General features: G+C 36.0%; 1 protein-coding gene across 4 annotated transcripts in view; it reads right to left on the reverse strand.

Moving 5' to 3' along the window:
* ADGRV1 (adhesion G protein-coupled receptor V1) overlaps positions 1 to 26,506 on the reverse strand; it is a 546,992-nt gene that overhangs the window by 457,694 nt on the left and 62,792 nt on the right. For all 4 annotated transcript variants that reach the window (XM_004759095.3, XM_045074447.1, XM_045074448.1 and 1 more), the window contains exons 14-22: positions 25,954 to 26,134; positions 25,102 to 25,265; positions 23,894 to 24,017; positions 22,023 to 22,289; positions 17,151 to 17,277; positions 16,147 to 16,364; positions 14,781 to 15,524; positions 11,598 to 11,971; positions 2,064 to 2,240 (exon numbers count right to left, since the gene is read on the reverse strand). In XM_004759095.3, coding sequence (XP_004759152.2) covers positions 2,064 to 2,240; positions 11,598 to 11,971; positions 14,781 to 15,524; positions 16,147 to 16,364; positions 17,151 to 17,277; positions 22,023 to 22,289; positions 23,894 to 24,017; positions 25,102 to 25,265; positions 25,954 to 26,134 — 2,376 coding nt within the window. The remainder of the gene's footprint in view (positions 1 to 2,063; positions 2,241 to 11,597; positions 11,972 to 14,780; positions 15,525 to 16,146; positions 16,365 to 17,150; positions 17,278 to 22,022; positions 22,290 to 23,893; positions 24,018 to 25,101; positions 25,266 to 25,953; positions 26,135 to 26,506) is intronic.

Here is a 26,506-nt window from a genome sequence, read left to right on the forward strand (position 1 = left end):
TTAATCCATTCTGATACCCTGTGTCTTTTCATTGGGACATTTAGCCCATTTACATTCACGGTAACTATTGAGAGATATGAATTTAGTGTCATTATATTGCCTGTAAGGTGCCTGTTACTGTATATTGTCTCTGTTCCTTTCTGGTCTGTTACTTTTAGGCTCTCTCTTGGCTTAGAGGACCCCTTTCAATATTTCCTGTAGGGCTGGTTTGGTGTTTGCAAATTCTTTTAGTTTGTGTTTGTCCTGAAAGCTTTTTATTTCTCCTTCTATTTTCAGTGACAGCCTAGCTGGGTATAGTATTCTTGGCTGCATATTTTTCTTGTTTAGTGCTCTGAATATATCATGCCAGTCTTTTCTGGCCTGCCAGGTTTCTGTGGATAGGTCTGCTACCAAGCTAATATTTCTACTGTTGTAGGTAACAGACCTGTTGTCCTGGGCTGCTTTCAGGATTTTCTCTTTTTCTCTGAAACTTGTAAGTTTTCCTATTAGATGATGGGGTATGGACCCATTTTTATTGATTTTGAGGGGGGCTCTCTGTGCCTCCTAGATTTTGATACTTGTTTCCTTTCCCAAACTAGTAAAGTTCTCTGCTACAATTTGCTCCAATATACTTGCTGCCCATCTTTCTCTCTTTCTTCTTCTTCTGGGATCCCAATTATTCTAATATTATTTCATCTTATGGTATCACTTATCTCTCGAATTCTCCCCTCATGATTCAGAGTTGTTTCTCTCTCTTTTTCTCAGCTTCTTTATTCTTCATCATTTGGTCTTCTATCACTAATTCTCTCTTCTGCCTCATTTTTCCTAGTGGTGAGAGCCTCTATTTTTTATTGCCCCTCATTAATAGCTTTTTAAAATTTCAACTTGCTAAAATTAATCAGTCAGAAAATGACAGGTGTTGGCAAGGATGCAGAGAAAGGGAACCCTCCTACACTACTGGTGTGAATGCAAGCTGCTGCAGCCACTCTGGAAAACAGTATGGAGGTGCCTCAAAAAGTTGAAAATAGAGCTACCCTATGACCCAGGAATTGCACTACTGGGTATTTACCCTGAAGATACAAATGTAGTGATCCAAAGAAGCATGTGCACCCAAATGTTTATAGCAGCAATGTTCACAATAGCCAAACTATGGAAAGAACCTAGATGTCCATCAACAGATCAATGGATAAAGAAGATGTGGTATATATATATAATGGAATACTATGCACCCATCAGAAGAAACAAAATCTTGCCATTAACAACAACGTGGATGGAACTGAAGGTATTATGCTGAGCAAAATAAGTCAAACAGAGAAAGACAATTATCATATAACCTCACTGATAAGAGGAATTTGAGAAATAAGATAATCATAGAGGAAGGGAGGGAAAAATGAAAAAGATGAAACCAGAGAGGGAGACAAAACATAAGAGACTCTTAATCTCAGGAAACAAACTGAGGGTTGCTGGAGGGGAGGGGAGTAGGAGGATGGGGTAGCTGGGTGATGGACATTGGGGAGGGTATTTCCTATGGTGAGAAAAAAAAATAAAAAAAAAAAAAAAGATTTCTGCAGTTTCCCATTGAATCAGCAATAATAAATAACCCAAAATGACAAACCTTCAATCCACACCATTTTTATTATATTGGTATTAAAGAAAAGATAAAACTGTAACACACATCATTCAAAAATCTTGTTTTTCTTTTTACATAAATAAATACAAAAATGGGGGCACCTGGGTGGCTCAGTTAGTCAAGCATCTACCTTCAGCTCAGGTCATGATCTTGGACTGAGTCCCAAGTCAGGCTCCCTGATCAATGGGGAGTCTGATTCTCCCTCCCTCCCCGCCCCCGCAACCGCTACCCCCTACCCCCAGCATGCTTTCTCTCTCTAAAATAAATAAATAAATTCTTTAAATAAATAAAATCTTTAATAAATACAAAAACATTTTAAACCATGGTATTTACCTAATGATCTAAATACTTTAAATTGCCTAAACAGCAAGATGCTGCAAACAAATTACAGAACCAACAGATAAAGAAAAGCTTTCTAATAGGCTTTCAAGGAAACAAAGAAGGTAGCATTTACCTCAGATCTCTGCCAAGGAAGGAATGTGATAGTTCCACTGGCATTAGCAAAATCGTCAACAAGGTAATTAATGCCATCAGATTCGATCTGTGAGATGGTGTAAAACAGATGCACATAATCCAGAGCTCCTCTGGTTCGCTCCACCACACATGAAATGGTGGATCCCTCCTCTGCAATCTGAAATTGATCATAAATTATTTATAAGTACACACCAATTCAAATCAGTGATAAAATTATAATACTTTCATGGAGTCCTTTTACCATTATCTTAATTCTGTAACTTTCTAACACTCTAAGGAGAGCTCTACATTCTTGTCTGTCTTTTATACATTTTACAAAAATACAAAATACAGAAATTACTAACGGAATTATTATAAACAGTTCACTGTACATGTAATTCATTCATTGATTCCGTGTGTGTGTGTGCGCACGCGTGCGCACATACATGCACATGTGCCAGGCACTATGCTGGACACTATGGTACAAAAGATTACAAGAAAAAGAAAATATGCAGTCCGTTCTGTGGATAAATCTAAAGAGGAAGACAAACTCAAAGTTTTATGAAAGTTGAGCATAGACAAACCAAATGGGGGGAGGAAGTAAGGGGTAGACAGTAGAACACGACATCAGGGAGAACATGGATAAAAGGTAATATGGATTTCATAAAATAATTCTGAGAACAGCAGAAGTAACAAGTGGCGAGAGCCTTGAGAAATATCTGGTGAGGAGACAAAAGTCAGGTCAATGAGGGCACTTATGTTATACTTAATATATTTTTACAGTTTTGTCACATATACATATACATATGTATACACATGTCTGTAGGTATTTTTAAGACGGAAAATATTTTTATCTGAACACTTAAGATAATTCTTAAAAATTATATGAAGCAAGAAGTTAGAAGAGCTTTTAATTACTTTTATTATTTTTACTTTTTGAGAGAGAGAGGACATGAGCAGGGGAAGGCCAGAAGAAGAGAGAATTCCAAGCAGGCTCCACACCCAGCTCAGAGTCCAACATGGGATTCAATCTCATGACCTGAGACAAAATCAAGAGTCAGACACCTAAATGACCACCACCTAGTCTTCATATTCTTAAATTCTTAGTTTTTTAATCCAATTTTATTTTTATGTTAGTAAGCATATATGTAATTCATAGAAAAAAGTACTGAAACTCAATGAATAGAGCTCAAAATACAAACCCCAATTTAGAAAATATCATTCTATTTTTCCTATCAATCATAAACACCTCTGTCAGCATTAGATAGGGTCAGTTTGGTGCCAACGTTCATGCTGGAAAGAACAGATTTGAAATTTACCCACAAATAGGCAATAATCAAAACAGTTGCCAATGAGTAGTGAAGCACCAGGATATATTCCAGTAAATCCTGAGGTTCAACAACCTTACTTCAAAGAGTAAAAGCAACCTTAGGTGCCCCATAGTAAACAAGACCAAGTATTTCTGGACAATACTGTAACTCTTTTATTTGCCTGCGGGTTCTGGAATGAAAAGCCCAAAATGACAGGTGGTTGTTTAGGGGAGTCCCCAGTGTGTCTCCTGGTAGACACCCCCTGACCCAGAATCAGAACTTCAAATCCAGTAGAACCTAAAACACAAGAGTGGGAAACACAAATTCTGGCAGTTGGTCACCAAAAGTGATGGAAGTAGGGTCACTCTTACTTCTACCTCTTGCCCCCTCAGCCTAGGTAGCCTAGGTACAGGGAACACTGGACAGGTATCAGCCACTGGATACACACAAGATCATGGCTGACAAGACACCCAGCCTACAAGATGCAGTCCCTGAGCTGGCACATTAGCTGTGTCTATCATTGGCCATCCCATTACTGTCATAAGCCAGCTGCTTCAGGTGATGTGGTATAGAATAAGGGCAGACAATCCTATGACAATCCTATGACTGTGTGCCTGTTGTTACATCTCCTTCACATAAAATAAGTCCCTTTGAGGCAGGCTTCCCCATGGACACAGCAGGCATTCTTTTAGCCTTCAGAAGATGGTCTGGCAGACTACTAAGAACATAAGCTTATTAGCTAAAGTAAGAATTAATTCCAAGAAATAATTCCAATAATAATGAGCTTTTGCTCTCTCTGGAGTAAAACAGCCCCACACTTAGTGCTCACTTCCATCCCAAATTTCATTGTCTCTAGTCTTGATGATCCCAAGCCCCTGCCAGACCACGTCATTAGCACTGCTCAAATTGTGTCTTCATAACTTCAGGCCATTTCTCCCTTCACATAAGGTGAATGGCTAAGTGGGCTGTTCATTGCTCTGCCCTCATCCTTCAGAGCCACTTGTGAATGGAGAAGTAGAGTGGTTGTGGCCCACTTTTAGCAAGCTCCAATAAATCAAGCCAAGTCAGGATGGGGTGAAGCAGGCTTGATTTTTCCCTCCTCCACCAGTTAGTTACAGGTTTTAGGGTAAAGGTCAAAGAGTTGACTTTTAAACATGTCCAGAATGAAATATCCAAGAGATGTGTCAAGTGGGCAGCTAGAGAAATGAGTTTGGAACTTTGGAGAGAGGTCATGATTGACACGACAAATTTGGAAGGAATCAATATGCAAATAGTATTTAAGGCCACATACAAATGGTATATAAATATATCATTATATAAATGCTATTTAAAGACTGGATGAGATGACAAGAGAACTATAGGATGGAACGAAATGGACCAAGTATAATCAGTTATGATGTAACATTGGTTTTGAAATCATAAAACTGTTCCAATGCAACTCCCGTATCTGAGAGCGTAACATGGATAATCCATAATCCATAATCCATAATCTGCAACATGGATTTCACATTTGTTTATATGATTTCATCAACAAGAAACACGGTGAACACAGAAAACTGCACTGACTGGAAACAAGCCACGGGGGAACACACAAACACAACTGAAACTTCTACCAGCTACTTCATGCAACACACATGTTTCTGGCCATACTTCACTAATGTCACTAATGTGACAATCTTCCCTCCGATTTCAGATTAACCCTCCTTCTATTATTTCACAAGAATATACAACCTGCAGTTTGCTCTGATGCATGCTTTTGCTAGCAAACTTAAAGGTTTTTTCCTAGCTATATACCACATTTCTTGCAGTATTAAGTATTGAAATTCATTGTATAAAACTGCTTATTAGGTCCCTGTCTTTTACATGTCACTAAGTTTTTGAGTAGTAGTCTAACCCATTTCCGCTTACATTCTCTGTTTTCTCTATTCAATTTGGCATAGTGCAGTGATCTTTAGGAGCCCCTCAAACAAACGATGGCAGAATTGAGTGCTCTGAAGGTGGGGCCTTCCAAACCTGAGGCTGCAGAGAAGGGGAAGCAGCACAGAAACCCAAGTGCTCAATAAGCATCTAATTTAATCCCCACCTTCTACCTAGGCATCTACATCAGCATTTTCATCACAGCTGCCGGTACATAAATGTGTGATGGAAAGAGTATGGCTTTAAGGTCAAAGTCCTGAGTTTCTTCACTCTATCACTTGGCACGTAATTTTTCCTTAAAATGAAGATCATGATACCTCATGGATTTGGGTGGAGATAAAACTAGTACCTTCTCTGGTACCTGTACATTAAGTACTGTAAAATTTTTGTATTTCTTCTCCTTGACAAACATAGATACATACACAATTACAAAAAATAATGCTACATTCTCTCATTTTATCAAGAAATATATATGATGGGGCACCTGGGTGGCTCAGTGGGTTAAGCCTCTGCCTTCAGCTCAAGTCATGATCTCAGGGTCCTGGGATCGAGCCCTGCCTCGGGCTCTCTGCTCAGCAAGGAGACTGCTTCCCCCTTTCTCTCTGCCTGCCTACTTGTGATCTCTCTCTCTCTGCCAAATAAATAATTAAAATCTTAACAAAAAAAAGAAATACATATGCTTACATATTGAAAAAAAAATTTCCACCCATTTTGCTCCCTATCATAATGGGAACACATATGTCCTATTATTCTACCCCAAAATTTAACCAGAATGAACATTTTTAATGAGTTATATTAATAACCACTAATCCCAATATATGAATATTGAACTCCCCCCTTTTAGCTGGAGGCATGGATGAAACAGATCCAAAGATACATTCAGGAATCGTTGTATCTCCTTACAACTTCTTACCAAGTCAATGAGCATTACCATGCAGCACCCAAGACTAAGAAAGGAGCTTCTTACTTGCAGGAATCACATGGGGAAAAGCTATTTAATCACGCTTTCATTTAGTAAAGTCCTAACTAAAATGTATCAGCTACAAATTTTAACTTAAAAAAAAAAAAAACAAAACAGAAGCTGTCTATACCCAATACAACTGTGTACAAATATGTGCTACACATAACAGTTTCACAGAAAATCTAATGAATTAATAATTTATTCAATAAAGGAAATTACAATTCGCCGATAGGGAAGAAGCTTCAAATGTCAAAGGTCCATAAAAATCCACTGTTCATACTTAAGAATTTACAGAGAAATGACATATTATCTGAGATTTGCTTTAAAAATGAATTCAGGGGACGCCTGGGTGGCTCAGTTGGTTAAGCAGCTGCCTTTGGCTCAGGTCATGATCCCAGCATCCTGGGATCGAGTCCCACATCGGGCTCCTTGCTCAGCGGGGAGCCTGCTTCTCCCTCTGCCTCTGCCTGCCATTCTGTCTGCCTATGCTTGCTCTCTCCCTCTCTCTCTCTGGTAAATAAATAAAATCTTTGAGAAAAAAAAAAAAGATTTCTTTTTAAATAAATAAATAAAAATGAATTCAGTAAAAAAAAAAAGAGAGAGAAAACTAACAAAAGGCTGATAAATGTCGAAGCTTAGCTGGTGTGTCACTGGGGTTCATTATTCTATTTTCTCTTTTTTTATATATACATATATGAAATTTTCCACTTTAAAAAGATATTTTTTGATTCAGATTTTTGATTCCCATCCCATCTCCCTGACAGAGATTCTGATTCAGAAATGGAGTCCTCAGTCAGGAATGGTGTTCTGGAATACACACGAGCTATTTCTGATTAAGGTCATCACACACATACTTTGGGAAATACTGAACCAGATGACGGCATTATTAATGACAGAAGATAATTAAGACAGGAAATAAAAAGTTAAAATATTTTTTCTGTATATACATCTAATGTATGTTAGATGTATGTCAGAAACAATTAGATGTTTCTATACATCTATTTGCCTTTGGAATCAAGATATAAGCAAATGTTTAGGCCCGTATACGAGAAGCAGAACATCAAGAAATAATCATCAAAACCACCATCAATCAGTTTTTCAAAAGAAAGAACAGTAGTCACTGCTGTTTTCTTTTGAGTCAAAAATTTCCTCAATCTTCAGATTTGCAGGAGAGTAATTACAAAGCTTAACCATCAGAAAAGTTTTTAAAACATATTTTCCCAGAAAAAAATAATGCACTGAGCCATAAATTGGCTTTCTGTATTGGAATAGAAGATTAAAGCTAATGCCTAAAATTACATATCCAATTAATTTTTTATTGTGTTTCACACTTAGGTAAAGATCTGTGATATCAGATTATATCAATATCACTTATATCTACAGGAACCTCTTCACATAACATACACCAGGTGCTTAAAAACAAACATAGTCCAAGTTAAATAATATTCTCATTTTTATAAAGATCCTCTCAAAATGTCTCTAAATTTATTCTTAAGCTGTGAGTTTAATAAATATAAAATGCACTCCAAGTATTAGTTATAAAAAATAACATTATGAAAAGCAATCTCATTACTTTATATTACTGGGTATATCAGACTGTAGGACATACAAAAATAAGTGTTAAAAAAAGGTGGAGGGAAAGTAACATCAAAGATTACACAGAAAAACAAAACACGGGACGAAAACATGAGAATGTGGTTGCTATGCTACAGACCCAACAAAACTCAGTCATCTGTTCAATACAGATACCACCTGGAATCCTACTTGGCATGGCCCCATCAGGGCGCTCAACAACATACAGGTTTATTCATTCTTCCAATTATAATTTATTAAGCACCTGCTGTTTAGAAGAATATGGCGTACCTGGGTAAGATGGAACAAATCACAAAATAATTATCTACTCTTTGAATATGGCAAGTACAGACTGTGTCATATGCTGCATATTCTAATTATTTAAGGTGTGATTATGCTTTCGTTTTAACCTTCGTATTATTTTATTTCATGAATCTATGAAATTGTAAAAGCATAACCTGACTTACAAGTCTTTAAATACCTTGACTGCCTTCAGCATTTTTGAAGGAATAAGAAAAAGAACTAACTTTTCACTGTCACTGCAACAACACAATAAAGACTCTATGGAAGCAATAGTAGTTCTTATTTCCAAAAATCAAGCAAATATCTACAAAATTTAAACCCTGCAGACAATTCCAAGCATAGAGTAAACCAGCAATTCTTACATTTTTAGTTTCAACACCCCTAAACACTCAAAAAAATTATTAAGAACCCCAAGGAGGTTTTTGCTAATGTTGGTGAAATCTGATGATATTTGCCATTTTACTATTGAAAACTGAAAAGAACGTAAATATTGATATATTAATTCATTTCAAAATAATAAACTCATTACATGCTAATATAAGCAGTGTATTTTATGTGAATAACTATATTTTCTAAAAAATTTGTGACAAAGGGGCACTGAATTATATTTCTTATATCTCTTTCAATGCCTAGCTTAGTAGAAGACAGCTAGGTTCTCATATCTCCTTTCACAATCAATTTCTCTGCTGTTACTTGTTATTTGGTTGAAATATATGAAAAATATCCATCCTCACAGACATATGTAACCAGAAAAGGATTTAAATAGTCTTGACAGATAGTTATAGATATTCCTCCTCCACATTATATTCATTTGACAAGTGGTAGTTTCTTAGAATTTAATTGCGATGTGAAATCAGATGCTAATACATTAAAACCCTTTGGTCTGCCTTGTACTTCAAGTCACAACTTGAGTAAGCAATCAATAAATATTGATGATGATAAGAGTAATATTACTCCTGTCTTCAAATTACACCAAGATAAAAATATGAATTCCAAACTTATACTCTTAATATTTTCAGGAATGAAAATTCTATAATATTCCTGACAAATTCCAATGTTGAATCTGTAGACTCAACAATGCTTTCTTATATAAACCATCTAAACTTTACTCTTTCCAATATAGATATATTTTATTTCCCTCTCATTTGGTTTTTCTTCCTTTCCAGAAGTTCTAATAGTATAGGTGTTGTGGCCCACATAGCAAAGTTCTCTCTTCTGCAATTAAAGACTTTGATTGGTCCTGTTCAAATTCCAAGATTTTTATAAACAGGCAAAGCTACATATCTACATGGAGGTAAACCAACACCAACACAATCTATCAATGGAACTTGTGAGACAAGCCAGCACTAAAAACTCATTACAATGGCCCACAAAGCCAGAGAAACACACAAAACCTATTCCTCATTTTGGGCAGGGTTTTGACATTTATGTTTTGTTTGGTTTGGTTTGGTTGTTTATGCAGCTAACTGAATCTAAATGTGTTTGTTGTTTGAACTATGAGCTTTCCCATGTCTTATTATTAAAATACATTCATAAGTTCAATTAAGATTTATTGAATACCTATTATGTTCCATTCTAGGTGTTGGAGATACAATAAAGAACAATAAGACTTCATTACATTCAGAGTTCTTTTATCTCTATCATAGAAAGGGATAGCCAATAAAGAAGTAGACATCTAAATAACAAAGGAAATTTAAGAGTATAATCAATGTTACAAAAATGTAAAAGCAGGTGAAGAGATGGAGAACAACCAGATGGGAGAAGGGAATGGGCAATTACCTTAAACAAACAAGTCTTTACTGAGGAGATGTGTTTAGAACTGCTGAATGACTGGCTCTGAAGATCTGGATTGACAGTGTTCCAGTTAGAGGCAAGGAAGCCCAAGTGCCAAGACTGGAACTGAAACATGCAAGTCTGACTGAAACATACTGACCAAAGAGGAGTCTGACAAGTATGCTGACCAGGAGGAAGCCAGAGCTATTGTGGCAGATGCCAGGTCATAAAGGGAATTAAAGGGAAGCTGATTTTACATGGCACCTTAATGGGTCTCACAACCTGATGAAGCCACCTGTCTTTTTGAAAATAGAGATGATGATACTAAAAATAGGGGGAAAGACAAAACTAGAAGTTACAAGACATAGGTTCAAATTCCAGTTCATCCTACTGTATCTTAGGAGAAAAAAAAGTAAAACTAATATTTATTTATTTACTCCTCAGCTTGGCAGTGCTGAGAACTGCCAAGCTTTAAATCAGGCATTGATTCTGTCTTATTTAATTCAACTTGGGTTATTTTTTCAGGTCTCTAAGCTTCAGTTTTTAACCTTATTAAGTGAAAAGAATCATAAGTAATATGTGTTGCGGTTATATTGTAGGTTGTCGAGTATATAAAAAATCTAACATGTAAAATTCTTTAATGATTGAATAATTAAAAGTATTATCATTATAGATAAACATATTTCTTCTTTAAGTTATCATTTGTATGACATCTGCCCTCCCTAGTGTAGGGTATTTCTAGTATTTCTGGTATAGAAAAAGCCCACTATTTGAAAATCACTTATGATGATCACCAAACCAAAGAGCTAAGAAGGGTATTAAGACAGTCTAGAGAGCTAGCTCCCCAATTTGAGCTAAATCAGGCCTATGACCACGATACTATTTCACCCTCTATTAATTCATGGCTTTCTTAATTGTTTCAATTTACAACAGTGCCCTTCTAAATCTACAAGAATCGACTTGCAAAGGAAGGACTCTTGTTTCTTGGCATCCCTTCATGGGTATGGAGCTGTTGTCACACTCAACACCTGTGAAGTGGTGTCATGAGATCTCACATTACTGAACAGGAAACCAAGATGATTACGAATCTTTGAAAACTTGGAAGGAACTGATAAGGACAGTAAAACAGCCTAATGAATGAAGCTGGCCAAGAAAAGTGATAAGGAAGGCATCACACCCAACGCGCGGAGGAATGTTGTAACTACTCAAATACATTTCACCAAAAAACAACAACAACAACAACAAAAAACAAAAAACAAAAACCCTCAAAAAAATCACATTTTAATAAAGTTTCAATTACTATTATTCAGAAGCTTTCAATACATATCATTTCACTTACTTATGCAGTATCCGGAGAGTAGCCAAAGTAAATGACAGGTGGAATATTCTGTGCATTCTGTGAAGTATATTATCCTTAAAAATAACTGCCAAAGTTTCATTTGCTAACTCGGTATTACTTCTATCAGCTGATTAATCCTCTGATTCAAACTGTGAACTTATAAGAGCAAAGACTTCATAATTCACTTTTGCAACCTTTGACTCTAGCATACTTTTGCAACCTTTGACTCTAGCATACTTCAGGGCTTATAGCAGATACTTAAGCACTTTTACCAAATGAAAGAAAGCCCACTCCCAACTTCCAAACAAATCCACCTACAAGGAATTATTAACTCCAAAATTCCCCAAGCTCACTACTTACCTCTGGTATACAAGTTCCTGTGAAACCAAACAAGCCATTGGCGTTGTCACTTTTTTGTATTATTAATCTTGCTGTAGTATTCTCTTCAGAAATGCGAGCTCCTCCATATACAGAGACTAGTTTAAGAATGAATAATTCTTCTCCCTCCTCTTCATTATCATCTCTTGCAGAAATAATGAATGATTTGTTAGTTTCTCCCTGTCTGAACTCCAGATACCCAGAAACTGGGTGTAAATCACTCTTTGCTGGCATAGCATGAAGTTCATAAATTTCTTCCAGGGTCAGTTTCCGCTCATAAGACCTCACATCCTGCATCAAACCTGTAAATCTGTCATTGCCATTTATTCCTGCCCCAATTCTCAGTGTTCCAGGACCTGGAATTAGAAATGAGTTTAATTGCTAAAATATCCACAAGAATCCTGTCCCACATTACAAGTGTAATTCAGAAAGTGAAGCAACTGTGTTGAGAGGTTTTTATTAGATAAGTAAAACACATAATGAGTATATAATCAAATAAAGGTTACTTTCTGTTACAATGAGACATGAATCTGTAATTGCTGGGATTTAAAATATTTTGTACATGGGGGCACCTGGGTGGCTCAGTGGGTTAAGCCGCTGCCTTCGGGTCAGGTCATGATCTCAGGGTCCTGGGATCGAGTCCCGCATCGGGCTCCCTGCTCGGCGGGGGGGCCTGCTTCCCTTCCTCTCTCTCTGCCTGCCTCTCTGCCTACTTGTGATTTCTCTGTCAAATAAATAAATAAAATCTTAAAAAAAAATATTTTGTACATGTGTATATATGTGTGTATATGTATACATGTTTGTATCGGTGTATATTTAGATAGACATTTCTTCCAGAAAATTTTAAAATTTCCTTGCACACCTAAGAATGCAATGATTCAATTCAGTCACAATTTTTTAAAACTTTTTTATTACTATTCTTTGAGAACGTCAAGGCTTAATCTATTAGAAATACATCTTGAGTTAAATAAAGCTGTGAGAATTCAACAACAGTTTTCATGGGCCAAATATAACTCTTTATCCAAACAATTAATGCAAAGGAAGTAGAAAAAGAAGTATTCCTTCCCAGTAACGGTATCATAGGCAAGTCTTACAGACTTGTTCATGGTAATCACAACAGGCAGCCCGATTATATTACTCTATATCAATAACAATCTTTTTCAAAATTTACCAGTTCTTACTTCTTTACTTATTCCCTCTCCAATAACTCAAGTAAGACATTTATATAAGATGAGAGCTTGGCAGTGTTTTGGGGGAAAAAAGTACAAGCAATTTTTTTTTTTATCAAAATCATCCACCATGGGCACCTTTTCTTTTTTTTTTTTCAAGGCACCTTTTTTTTACAAGTCACTACCCAGGTGGTTCTTTCAGGGTAGTCAGAAGTAACCTGCATCATTATCACAGTGACCCCCATGCGTTCTCCAGTGGTTCTGGGTGGACTATTTAGTAGTAAGAGTAATATATCTACAACAGGCAGAAGTATGGATAAACATTATCAACAATACTGGGCAAAAGAAGCCAGGCCCTCAAGTATACACACTGCTCAATTCTATTTACTATTTAAAAAATTATTAAACTATTAAAACTACTTAAAAACTATTACTATATTAAAAACTATTTACTATTTAAAAACAGGAGAAGCTAATCTTATGCTCTTAGAAATGGCAATATATGGTGGGCAGGCTGGTGAGTTAGTGACTGGAGAAGAGCCGGGGGCTTCTGGAATGCTGTTTCGTGCTCTGGGAGCTAGCTACACGGGTACTGAAACTGATGCATTTAAAGTTTTAAAGACTGATCTACTTGTATAGTTGCAACATGTACACTTTTATATATTTTATACTAAACATATATTTCATCAGTAAATTTAAGTTTTATATAAACTTTAAAATTCTCCTTTCCAAGTTACAAATTACAAAAATAACCTAAGTTCCTTACAGTAAACTAAACAGGGAAAAGAAACACCCAGCTCTCACTTTCCTCAATCTTTCTCACTCGTTCTAACAACATGCCATAACCAAACGAATCAACGTATTCACACAATCAAAAGGTGATTAATTTAATGCTACAAAGTGCTATAAACATAATCCTTGTGGTTGAAATCAGTAGTGTGTACATGTTGTTTCCTTTGCCTGTCTTTTTTTCTACTGGGACCAAAATACAACCAGATATCCAGTTCAGGAGGTTCAGAAGGAAATTATTCTATTAAGCTATAATTGTACAAGCTGTGTTCTACTTTCTTTCTAAGTAGAAAAAAATGATCACATCCTAGGATAGGGGGCCTGGGAAGGAAATGGTGATTATAATGGAGATAACCAATGTTTGTGTTTAAATATGCACAAAGATATAGTTCTAAAGAAACAGCAATAATCCAGCTTAAATACAACAAAGATTATTTCTTCAAAGCTCTCCATAGAATTCAGCACTTTATCTACTGATACCATAAACCCCTGTAAGGGCGCCCGGGTGCCTCAGTCATTAAGCGTCTGCCTTTGGCTTAGGTCATGATCCCAGGGTCCTGGGATTGAGCCCCGCTTCCAGCTCCTTGCTCAGTGACAAGCCTATTTCTCCCTCTCCCACTCTCCCTGCTTGTGTTCCAGCTCTCACTGTGTCTCTCTCTGTCAAATTAATAAATAAAATCTTTGGAAAAAAAAAAAAACACAAAAAACAAAAAACAAAACAACCCTGTAATTGATGGGCTTTTAAAAGTACTTTTTCTTTCTTGATTCCTCTTTAACCTACGCCCACCTACTCCACCTCCAACAAGACCTCCCAAGCAAGAATTCCCCAAACACAATTTGCTCTTTCACATTTCCACCTCTCTGCTCTTTTTTCTAAATAGAATTATCATGCCCCATCCCTCCTCCTGCCAGTGGAAGGATAAATATTCCTCCATCATAATCTTTTCCTTTCTTCCACAACACGCTGAAGTGATCTCTTTGCATCTCTCTCTCCCAGAACCTATTTTACGTACCTCAGGGGCAGACACTGCCTGATTCATTTCTGCAACACCCAGTACAGAACTTATGGTCTTAGAAGGTGTAAGTTTTATTTAAAGAAATTAAACCAATACACAAGCAGACTTTTTAATACCTGTTAGCCTTCTTAAGAAATCAGAATTTTTAAAGATCCAAAATTCAGAATCCTATTTATAAAGATGACACTCACCATCAGTAATGGCTTCTCCTTTCAGGCTCTTGATTCCTCTGGGCATTGTATTTCCATCAAGGTAGAATTCAATTATACCATCATCCAGGATAATTAGAAGATGAAGCCAAACATTTTCTTCTAAATACCTTGTGACTGTTGTCTTGGCAATATATGTAGCATTGGACCCCAAAGTTTTGTAATGAAGAGAAAGTGTCAAATGGGATACGTTTGTTTGAACTTTTACCCCATAGTAGATGTTTCCATTACCATCATCCTTTGCTATAACAAATCCGTTTGTATTGGCATTGGGCATTACCCAAGCTGAAAAGGTAAAGTTGGCAATTGAGTTGTTCCTGGAAGGATGATATTTTGGATTAACAGTTCCAAATGCACCCTCTAGTCCACTAAAGTACAAAGCATCTGTTCCACTGTGGCGACGCCGCATGTGTGGCTGTAAATGTACAGTGCTGGGGAAAATTCCAACCAGCAAAAAATCTACCATTGGAGGCAAACCATCAGTGAAGTCACCGGACAGTATTTCCCAGCCTACTCGTACGTCACCAAACACACCCTGCTGCCTCAAAATGGTAAAGTTGGTAATATAAGACATATCATCTTCTGAGAGTACATCTTCTGCAACTTCTCTCTCTAAGCACTCTGAATCCAAGATGAACACTCCAAAAGGATCATCGTTGAATGGAATCATTACTGTCACCTGAAGGTTGGTTCCTGCTAGTTGGCACCCAGGACCTGGGGATCCACCTGTAAAAAGATGATTTATAATGAATAAGAAGTCAGAATTTGAAGTACTTTATAATATAAGGGGAAGACAAAAGGAATCTGATGAGCAAACTTCTGGTTAAATAATATATTCAGTGATCAATGGAACAACTGTGTCACCATATGATTTTCATCATATTTTCAGGTGTATTTTGGTTCAGAATAATTTCATTAATAATCAAGTCTGAAAAGAGGATATTAACTAGGGAGTTTTAATTCCTGTGCTGAAAACCAGAAGTGATGGGAAAATTGATCGTTTAAATTGTTTAAATGGTACAAAGACCAAGCTTTAAGCATCATGAATGTGTACTTCCTAACTTCCATTAATATTTTTTTGGAGATACTCTAGTTGGTATGAAAAAAATCTGTTTACAAGTTTGAAAATAAATGTAAGTCTCCATCCATAAAATTTAATCAAGCTAAGACCACAAAATGAATGTTAAAAATAACACTTCTGTCAAAAGGGTGTTTTAGACATTTAAAATTGAATAATCAAGATACACTTACGTCTACATCAATTGCATTTTCTATACAGCTCTAATTATTTACTTGTGAAATATTAAACTTCAGTAGTGAAATAAAAAAAGATGGAAAAACACAACACCTGATACGTTTACAAGCTTTAAAATATAAAATTCATTGAATTCAGGAATTTTATCTGGAAAAGCATGGAGAATTATTGGTTTGGCTTCTTCTCCATCCATAAAGTTAACAATCCCTGAAGTTTCATAGAACTCTTGTCCAGGCTGCAAAGCAGAATCATTCTGAAACAGCTGCCAAGCCACAGAAACATTGCCAAAGTGTCCTCGATGCCTCAAAATCCTACATAACAAAGAAAATTAATTTTTATGAAAAATGTATGAGTAGTGAATTTTACTCTAATGATACCTTTCAGTGTTATCTCAGAAATATTCTTTTTCTGTTTATTGTCTTTAATATAAACCAGTCAGCCAGTCCTTACTGAGTAACCATGATGAATCTCATGGTAAGAGAAAGAGGCAGAACTTTAAATAACAAAGAGAAGCAGTCTTAAAAGTCATAGTCTTCAAGTCCAAACTGAGGGATAAATTCCAAAACCCAAATGAAAAATATTTAGATGAAAACTGGCAAAAGTTTTTCAAAAGTAAAGGAGAAGACCTCAGATAGCTGGAGTCTCTCCATCCTGACAGATGACAGAATTTGGGATGAGGAGAGTGGGTATGATAATTTCCCTTTACCCCTAAAGTCGTTCTTTTTTTTTTTTTTAAGAGTTCATTAATTTGAAAGAGAGTGAGAAAGAACGCAAGCAGGGTGAAGGGAAGAGGAAGAAACAGACTGCCCCCTGAGCAGGGAACCCGATGAGGGACTTGATCCCAGGACCCTGGGATCCTGATCCAAGCGGAATGCAGATGTCCAGCCAACTGAGCCACCCAGGTGCCCTTAAAGTATTTTTTTTTTAAACAAGTGGCAGCAACATCAAGTTTACCATTCATTTGCACTACCAGCTTTGAAATTACTCAATTTTTAACTAACTTCAAATTTTTGAAATAGTAACAATATTTCAAACTTGTGCATACTAAAGGTTTTATTTTATCCGATTTTGAATTTACCTTGTGCAAATACACTTACCAAAATGCATTAGTCTTTCCTTCTTCTACTGCTTTGTCAATGGGCTCTAAAGAAAAAATGCCATTTGGGTCATCATTAGCTTCAATTATCACTGTAGCTATTCCATATTGATATACCACTGTGTCACCTAAATTAAAAAGTCAAAACAACAAAGGAGTAGTTAAGCTGCTGTTAAATTCATATTTTAAATTAAGAAGTTTTATAATGAAGGTCATATTTCAGCAAGCATTTCCTCACTGAAGGTCATAAGTAAGAGAGAGATGCCTAAACAAGTTTAATGTGACTTGTCTTTGTGTGAAGACGTACTTCATTGAAAAACACACATGATACTTTCCCATGGGGCGCCTGGGTGGCTCAGTGGGTTAAAGCCTCTGCCTTTGGCTCAGGTCATGATCTCAGGGTCCTGGGATCGAGCCCCAAATCAGGTTCTCTGCTCAGCAGGGAGCCTGCTTCTCCCTCTCTCTCTCTGCCTGCCTCTCTGCCTACTTGTGATCTCTGTCCATCAAATAAATAAATTAAATCTTTAAAAAAAAAAAAAGAAAAACACACATGATACTTTCCCTCGCAATAGGAATATTGCTTCAACAGTTTAATTAGAAATCAAAAACATAGTTTTATCTAATTCCAAAGTTTTGAGGTAGACTGATTTCATAAAAATAATAAAAGGATCATCCCATAACATAAAAAAAAAAAACTCCAGTTCATATTAATTGGAATGACTGGCTTGAGAGCATTTCCCTTTAAATCTCTGTCTTCAGGCAGTAGTTTGATTCTGTCATACACAGAACAAAGCAATCTTAATTGTGCTGAAATTGATTCTTCCACTTGAGTTCCATCCAGAGTGTGTCAGTCCTGTTACTACCAAGATATCAGTTCTCTTCTCATCAGTTCCCCGAGGTCCAAAGCTCTTCCTCTTTGCTTCTCCTGCTCCCTATACAAGCAAAATTCCTCCTCACTTTTTCTCAACACTTGTTAGTCCTCAGGACCAGTTCAAGCAACATATCTCTCAGAATTCTTCCCTGAATTCCAAAGTTAAGGAAAGAACATCTCCACTGTGTTCCTGCAGCACTTCCCACTTTGTCAGTCTATCATAACGATGATCACATTAGTTTAGTAACACACACACACAAACATGCATACACACATACACATTTTCCTATAAGATCCTTGAACAAACCCTTCTTAATCAATTCTATGCCCTAGCAGAGTAGAGCTCCATAACTGGTACACAAAATTTATTTATGAATGTTAGCTGAACTGAAAGAAAGAAAACTTTCAAAATCAGAAGAAGGCAACACTAAAACTAAAATTATAAAATCAGAAATGACATGTAACAAACCAGCACATTAAAAATAATTTATATAAATATACAACTGTACTCAAACTTACTTGATAATTAGCCGAAGGAAAGAGGGAAATAAATAAATAAATAAAATCTTTTTTAAAAAAGAAAGATGGAAAAAACATAAAAAATAGTAAATCATTGTATAGGAAATGCTGACAATATAAAGTAATAGAAAACTAAAAATAATCATAAAATTGAAGAAAAACAAAAATAACAAAATCGAATTTTGTCAGGGTTCTGCTATCACGTGCATTTGTCCTGCAAAATGTCACAGGTGGTACTAAAACTCATTCTGTCTCTCCACAGGGAGAATGGACAATATTTAACAAGGACTCTGAGGATGGCCACATCCTTTGATCCAATAATTCAATCTAGGATATATACCATGAATACTAACTATCAGGCACAGATACCCACTGCCAGCACGAGGTCATGCTGGAGATGCTGCCCGTCCAGCCCACCCGCCATTGATCGCCCTCAATGTTATGACATCATGAATGAGGAGAGGCAAGTGGAAGATAAAGAACACAGAAGGGATGTAAAAGCACAAATTATGTCATCCAACTCTTCATAGCTAAAGTCATTAGATTCTCAGATGCCGCCACATATGGAAAAATACTGAAGACAAATGCAGTGGCAGTATACTTCAGTCCAGCCGTCCAATAACACCGCTCTCTCCATCCCTCTCTCTTCCAATACCAATTACATAGTTCCCCAATGATGTATTTTGCAAAATAAATGCCAACCCTCTCCTTGCACAGTGATTTTCCATTCTCTTTATAAGAGGTTTTGATGTTCCAATCTACTACTTTAATCATAATGACATTTTGTTCCTGATAAGAGTTTGAACCCAGTGACATTTTGACCTCAGAGATGTTTGGGACACAGTAATTTTCCCCAGAATGACACCAAAGTAATAAATGGAATCAAGAACTTATTCCTACAGTAAACGATATTACAACAATGGCATTTCTTCATCCACTTTCTATACATGACAGCAAAATTTTCTGTTTTTCACTTTTTTTTTCTGTTTTTCACTTTTATATCACCCAAATTATTTTGACCTGTAGTAATTTCTTTCATTTAAATTTTAGGACAATGACTGAATTCATCAAAATGTGTTTTGTATACATAAGGCCTAATTTGTGGGTTTTTCTGGAACTGCTAAATTTCTTTTGTGGACATTATGCTACAAAGTTAAATTGTTTCTCATAAGATGGTAAGATGATACTTTTTAAAATTTTCTTACTAAGACATGTGAAAATGAGAAAGAGAGAAAGGAAATAGAGAGACAAAACCAGAGAGAGAGAAAGATAGACAAAATGGTGGAGAAAGGCAGCACAAACAAAAATTAAGTGACCTCTTTCTTTTAATTTTCCTCTTGTGGAATATTTCAGTACAGAAGCTACAAGGTAAAGCATAGACAGGCCTTCACTGTAAGGGTGGACAGTTGCAGCATGACAGCGACCCACCACAAGGAGGGGTATGGAGGGCATCTCCACGGGAGAAAACCCTACTGTTGGATGTTGGAGTCTGAGTGGAATAGGAAGGCATCCACATGTGGATGGAGAGATCCTCGAGCAGGAAGCCAGAACCCTTGTGGGGTAAGAAAGGCAATCTCACTGTGGAAGGAGGGTAAAAGAAGCCATGGGAGTAGGTCCAGGGGACCCAATCAAAGAAGTAAATATATTAAAAGTAAAGAGGGCTGAATTTCACACTCTTCCAGAAGGGAGGGATAAACATGGAAAGAAAAAAACTACAACAAACCCTGTGACAATAGGCAGAAATGGAAACATTGTTGCGAACTCATGGTTTTCAATATAGAGTTGGATATAGAACTGCAGATATAAAAGTGTAGATGTATGTCTATGGAAATACATACCTACATAAAAATGTTCCCAATCTCTGTACACTAGAAGGTCCTAGAAGGAGCATAACTCAGTAACAATAAGCTTACCTAGTGCCCAGATTCTGGTTTCTAAATAACATCTTCACTAAAAGGAACCAGGGCTTCTTGGAAAAATGACTAATTTCAGGGTTGTGACAGGAAAAGTATGAGTTTGGAACAGCTTGCTGTGCCAGGAATAAGAAAATGTTCACATAATAATAGGGACCTGTCAAAAAGACAAAAAAGTCCCCTCAAACAGGCTGCCACTAGCCAAATCTGGGAAAATTTGACCACCAGAACAAAAAAAAATAATAGTGAAATATAACCCACTCATTAAACAGAAATCATGAGTCCATACTGATAAAGGGTGAAAGTCTGAGGAGTTCCATGGTATTTGCATAATCCATCTTTCCCACAAAATATTTATTAGTTTCAAAGAAAAAAGTACAAGAGAGAAGCCTGGCAATCACCACCTAAATTGTGGTCAAAGTAAACACTGCAGTAAAGGGACAAAACAATATCATGTGTCAACTGAAGAGATGGGAAGAACAAAGAATCAATTCTATGAAAACCTAAAACTAATAATAATGGGGAAATATCAAAGAGACCTAAAATGGAAGATGTTCTACAAAATAACTAGCCTGTAATTTCTATATTATAAAGGTTTATATCATATTATATATTATTAAAATATATTATGTATTCATACATATATATGTATTATGTAATCATATGTATGTATGTATTATATAATCATATAAATATGTATTATAAAATTCCTGTATTATAAAGGAAATCTCTTCTCCAAACTGAAGAGATTAGAGACATGACGACTAAATTCAATGCATGATTTTAATAGAAAGGACATTATTGGGACAGCTGGAGAAATCTGAAGGGTATCTCAAGCAATGACGATGTTAATATTACCTTCCTGATACTAATGATTATACTGTGGTTATATAAGAGAACGTCTTTGTAGGAAAAATGTACCAATGTATCAGAGATGATGGGGTATTCTGTCTTCAACTTATTCTCAAAGTGTTCAGAAGGAAAACAGCTCTTAGTACACTTAAACGAATAAATATAAAAACAAGCTAAAACCTCTCCAATTTGCTAAAAGTCGGGCCAAAATATTCTAGGACCCAACTACTGAGGTCCAAACATCCTGCTTCACATATAGTACAGAGAAGAAGAAAGAGCCCATCTATTCCCCCCTGCAAATTATCATTCATTATGGCTACGGCTCCAGAGAATTACCAAATAGACATCTACAGGTGGCTTCCCAGCCAGTATGACCGGTGGCATGCTAGAAGATCAAGGGCTTACAGAATACTGATGCCCTAAGACCAAAGATTACTAAACAAGGCTCAGGGTAGCCTTAGCTAAAAGATTTCTATTCCTTACATAATATCATACTTTTTTCTGTGTGCTACATTGTGGAAAAAGATTGAAAACAATGCCACAGAGTATACCAGGTACATGAAGATTCAACACACACATTCTTCACTCTTTCCCGCAAGAAAGCAATAAAATACGCAATTCTGCTCTCAAACAGTCAGCGATGACAGTTAAACAATTAATGTCATCTTGATAAAAGCACTAAAACAAGAGGTCTGCCATAAAAATATAATTGATTTACCTGTTGAATTAAAGAGGATAATATAAAAGGGCTCATCTGTTTCTGGGATATCATCTTCATTAATGAATACAGATATCCCCTGCTTTCGACTTCCAACTGCAAAAACAAGGACTTCTCCTTTTTCAATGGGAACAAAGTCTCCATCTCTTGCAGTAGCCTTCCCATCCATGGTAGCATATTGGACGGTGCAGGCAGCATCAACAGATCCATTTCTGAGCACTGTGAAGTTAGCAATCTCACCTTCCCGAACTCTCACCACACGGGGTTCTGAAATATTGATGAAGAAAAGAAGAAACATGTGAGCTTTTCTGATCCCATCTATATATTTTCATATCACTTCATGTTTCTCCCTGCCCACAAAACAAATACCCTCCATTGTGTCTTTGCTTAAAGATTCAGCTCTGGTGCCATGAAGGCTTCTCTGATGACTTCTAGTCAATAAGCTTCCCCTTGCCTTAATTCCTACAGAAGCCACTGTCTTCAACTTCTAAGTTGTCAGTAAATTAGTTGCTATCTGAAATCCTTGGTCTACTGTTTCATATACCTCATTTCCAAATCTAGATTGTAACTTCCTTGAGAATAAACCCTGATAATTTTAATTTTGCTACAGCAGTTAGAATGCTGAGCACAGGACTAATTCATTATATACATGTTAACTGGAGGTTGAAATTATGAAGCAATAAAATTTAAGATCTTTAAAAGATTCCTGCAATTGTAAATTGAACAGCTTGCAAAAAAGAGCTTAATAAAGCATTAGACACTGGGGCACCTGGTGGCTCAGTCAGCTGAGCGTCTGCCCTCAGCTCAGGTCGTGATCCCAGGGTCCTGGAACCATGCCCTCATTGGGATCCCTGTTCAGCGGGGAGCCTGCTCTCTACTGCTTGTGTCACTCTCTCTTTCTCTCTGTGTCAAATAAATAAACAAAGTCTTCCAAAAGAAAAAAAAAAAAAAGGGAAGGAATTAGATACCAATTAAGTTCACAAATAAAACTAAAAACTGTCACCTATAAAGAGCAAACTAATGGTTAGAACAAACTAAATGTTAGAGGGGAAGTTGGGGGGTGGGGATGGGTGAAATAGGTTACGGTATTAAGAAGTGCACCAGGTGATGTACGGAAGTAATGAATCACTAAATTGTACACCTGAAACTAATATAACACTATATGTTAACTATACTTGAATTAAAATAAAATAAAAACTGAGAAATGTCTTGGGTGGCAAAAGAGAGTTCTAAAGAAGAATGGGGAAGCCTTAATTTACATGTTCAGTAAAGATGAGGTTTTTAAGTAAGTGAGCATCAATTAGGTATAATACCCAGACCATGAACTGGCTACACCATGAACTGGAAGAAATTTCATGGAAGAGTATCCTTTCTTACACAAACACAAAAGAAACACCCTGGAATTTGAAGGCAGAGGAAGAACAAAGCTAGTAAAATAGTACTTGCTTTTTTTTATTTTCTTTTTCCTTCACGAGACCTTTAAAAATGTTTCTTGGGGTGCCTGGATGGCTTAGTGGGTTGAGCCATTGCCATCGGCTCAGGTCATGATCCCAGGGTCCTGGAAGGGGGAACCCTACATCGGGCTCTCTGCTCAGCAGGAAGCCTGCTTGCCCCTCTCTCTGCCTGCCTCTCTACCTACTTGTGATCTCTCTCTCTGTCAAATAAATAAATAAAATCTTTAAATAATATATATATATTTCTTAAAACATCAAATGGATTGAATAATGATCATCCAAACAAATCATGAAATCATATTCAAATAAGTTTCCATTGTGCTGAATTGAAAATGTTCAATTATGAAAGTTATTGAAAACATATATATCTACTATTTAAAAAGATGTAAGCTCACTCAAAAAAGACAGCAACATCACCTGCAAAATAAATGGGGTCATCATTTCTTCTAATCCTCAGAGTTGCAGTTGTTTTATTTCCTATTTTAGCTCCTCCAGTGGCATTAAGTAGAGTAATGGTAAACTCTTCCATTTCCTCTGGAATCTTTTGGAAAATATGACACATGTTTAAGTTAGGTGATTTGTATAAATAATTCCATTATATATTCCTAAATTATTTTTATCTTTTTAAAAAATAGCTCTATTAATGACAGGACTAAAGTCCATCACCATTTCTGATTCAAGTAGGACTCAGACCCAAAAAAACATTCTAATATGCATGTCATCCAAAAAGTCACTTCTTTCTGACTCATAAAATGTGATAAAAAAAAAAAAAAAGAGAGAGAGAGAGAGATTTTGCCTACAAAAGCAAAAAATATAAATACCACACAGGTCACATTATTTCTGTAAGAAGATGGGATATATGTTATTTACAAGAAAAAAACAGAAAAATGAATTTTTAACCCATTTAGAACAGAGCTCATAAAAGTAACAAAAGCTGAGGTAGCTCTCAAAGGCCTCTTACAAACCTCACTGAAGCTTCACCCATAAAGACCTCATTCCCATGCCCTACCAAGATGAGATTCTCCACTATCTCTGAGCCTATATAAATCTCTAGTTGGACACTATTTCTCTTTCATTCCACCATGTAAGCTAGTGTTCTCCATATCCTAAAATAGAAGACTGTTGGAATTTTATGTCTTAAGGAATAAGCCCAAGGGAAAGAAGAGGCTTCTGGGACCATTTAAACACAGCTCTGCTCAGAAAGGTCCACTCCCATTGTTCCTAAGTTCTTTCTCTTCATTACCAATAAAATGACCACCGCCCTGGGTCCATGATCCATCTGATGACTGTCCTGATTCTGAGAATGCACCAATAGGATATTTGGTAGATAGTACCCTTGGCTTCAAATGGCCAAAGTATAAGCTGAGAACTTAACCTCACCTTGAATCCCTGATATTTAACATCTATGCAGTGTCACTGGCAACTGCAAGTTCTCTAAGAGTTGAAGATGCCTTCAAGGAAACAAAAAATATTTCTCTCTTGGCTTCTATTTAGAAATTATCATACCTGCATTCTTTATCACATATTTTCATGACAAAATATATTGCCAGATATCTAATTATTAAATAAAAAATAAATATTAAGCAATGACAACAAATAAAGAGAGTTACATATGCAACACTTACCTCATCTGGAAGAGAGTAAAGGGTGATGTTTTTTGAAAATTCCTGATCTCCAAAGAAAACAGTCCCTTGGACAGGAAATACATCTTGTGTAAAGTCTGGACTAACCACCCATGATACACTAACATCACCAAAGGTGCCTCGATTTCTTATTATATCATAAACAGCTGTGAAATACAAATGTGTATAATATATATGAATATATATTAACAATTCTAAAATGATGAGTAAAGAAACTGCTCAAAAAACAAAAGTAAAAGTAAGAACTCTTTTTAATAAAAATCAATCTTTTGCTTAGATTGCCTCAAGTTATGTATCTAAATGTTGTAACCTAGTCTTCTTTCTTCAGGTATAACATTTATAAAATAAATGGTCTTGATCTTTTCTATCCTATGACAAAGTTTTCTAACCTATGACAAAGTTCTACAAGGATATGAGCTAAAAGCTTCTAGAGGAAGTTACACACTCAAAAGTAATTTTCTCACCTGACAGACAATGCTGTAAAAATAAGATCCTTCTCATTTCAGGGCACTATAATAGCTCCCTACCAGTAATTCTCAGTTTTAAAGTCTTTCCTATTTGACTCACTTCATTCTTCGGTATTTGACTTCTACCACATATGGTTAATTGAAATCAAAATATAACTGAAATCATCAGTTATCATCACAATACTGATGTAAGAAATAAAAACAGGAATTCTAAATATGATTTTAAAAATATTTATAGCTGTACTATATGTAATTTTTAAGGCAGATGGACAACTAAAAGTAACTATTCACTAAAGAAATAAACTAAAAAATGACTAACTTCCTCTTCAGTAAACAGTACTAGAATATAAGAAGCAGAATAAATTACCACTATAGGTATCGTCTCCTTTACTTTCATTTATCATAACAATTAGATCATCAGAGACAAATTCTATAATCCCATGAGGATCATCATTTTTTAGAATCGTTATGTTGACAACCGTAGCACTTCCCAACTTGCTTTCCCGTTCACCATGGCTGCTGAGGACCACCCAATAGTGTTCATCCAACTAAAATGAACATGTCAAATTAGGAAAAATATAAAGTTGACATTTTAAAGCAAATAAAAATGTATCTATTCAAGAATATTAATACTATTTTCCAGAAACATCCCTGACAGAAAAAAACAAAAGAGCTTATATTATTCCTAAAAAAATTGTCTAACATTCTCCTACCAATTAAGTGAGACATCAGATATGAAAGTATACATTATCCAAAAAGGAGAAGATAAAATCATAATGCTATACTGACGTAGTAAGAAGACTGGACCTTATCACTGATGATCCAGCCATTTAAGTTAGTAAGAGTAAATAAAGTAAAATTAATTTAAAAACTACTTGTGTATTGGTGTGCAAACACAATGGAACAATATGTGATTCCAT

Source organism: Mustela putorius, unplaced genomic scaffold (genome assembly GCF_011764305.1).
Source record: "Mustela putorius furo isolate JIRA1106 unplaced genomic scaffold, ASM1176430v1.1 tig00537350_pilon_pilon_pilon, whole genome shotgun sequence".
NCBI lineage: Eukaryota > Metazoa > Chordata > Mammalia > Carnivora > Mustelidae > Mustela > Mustela putorius.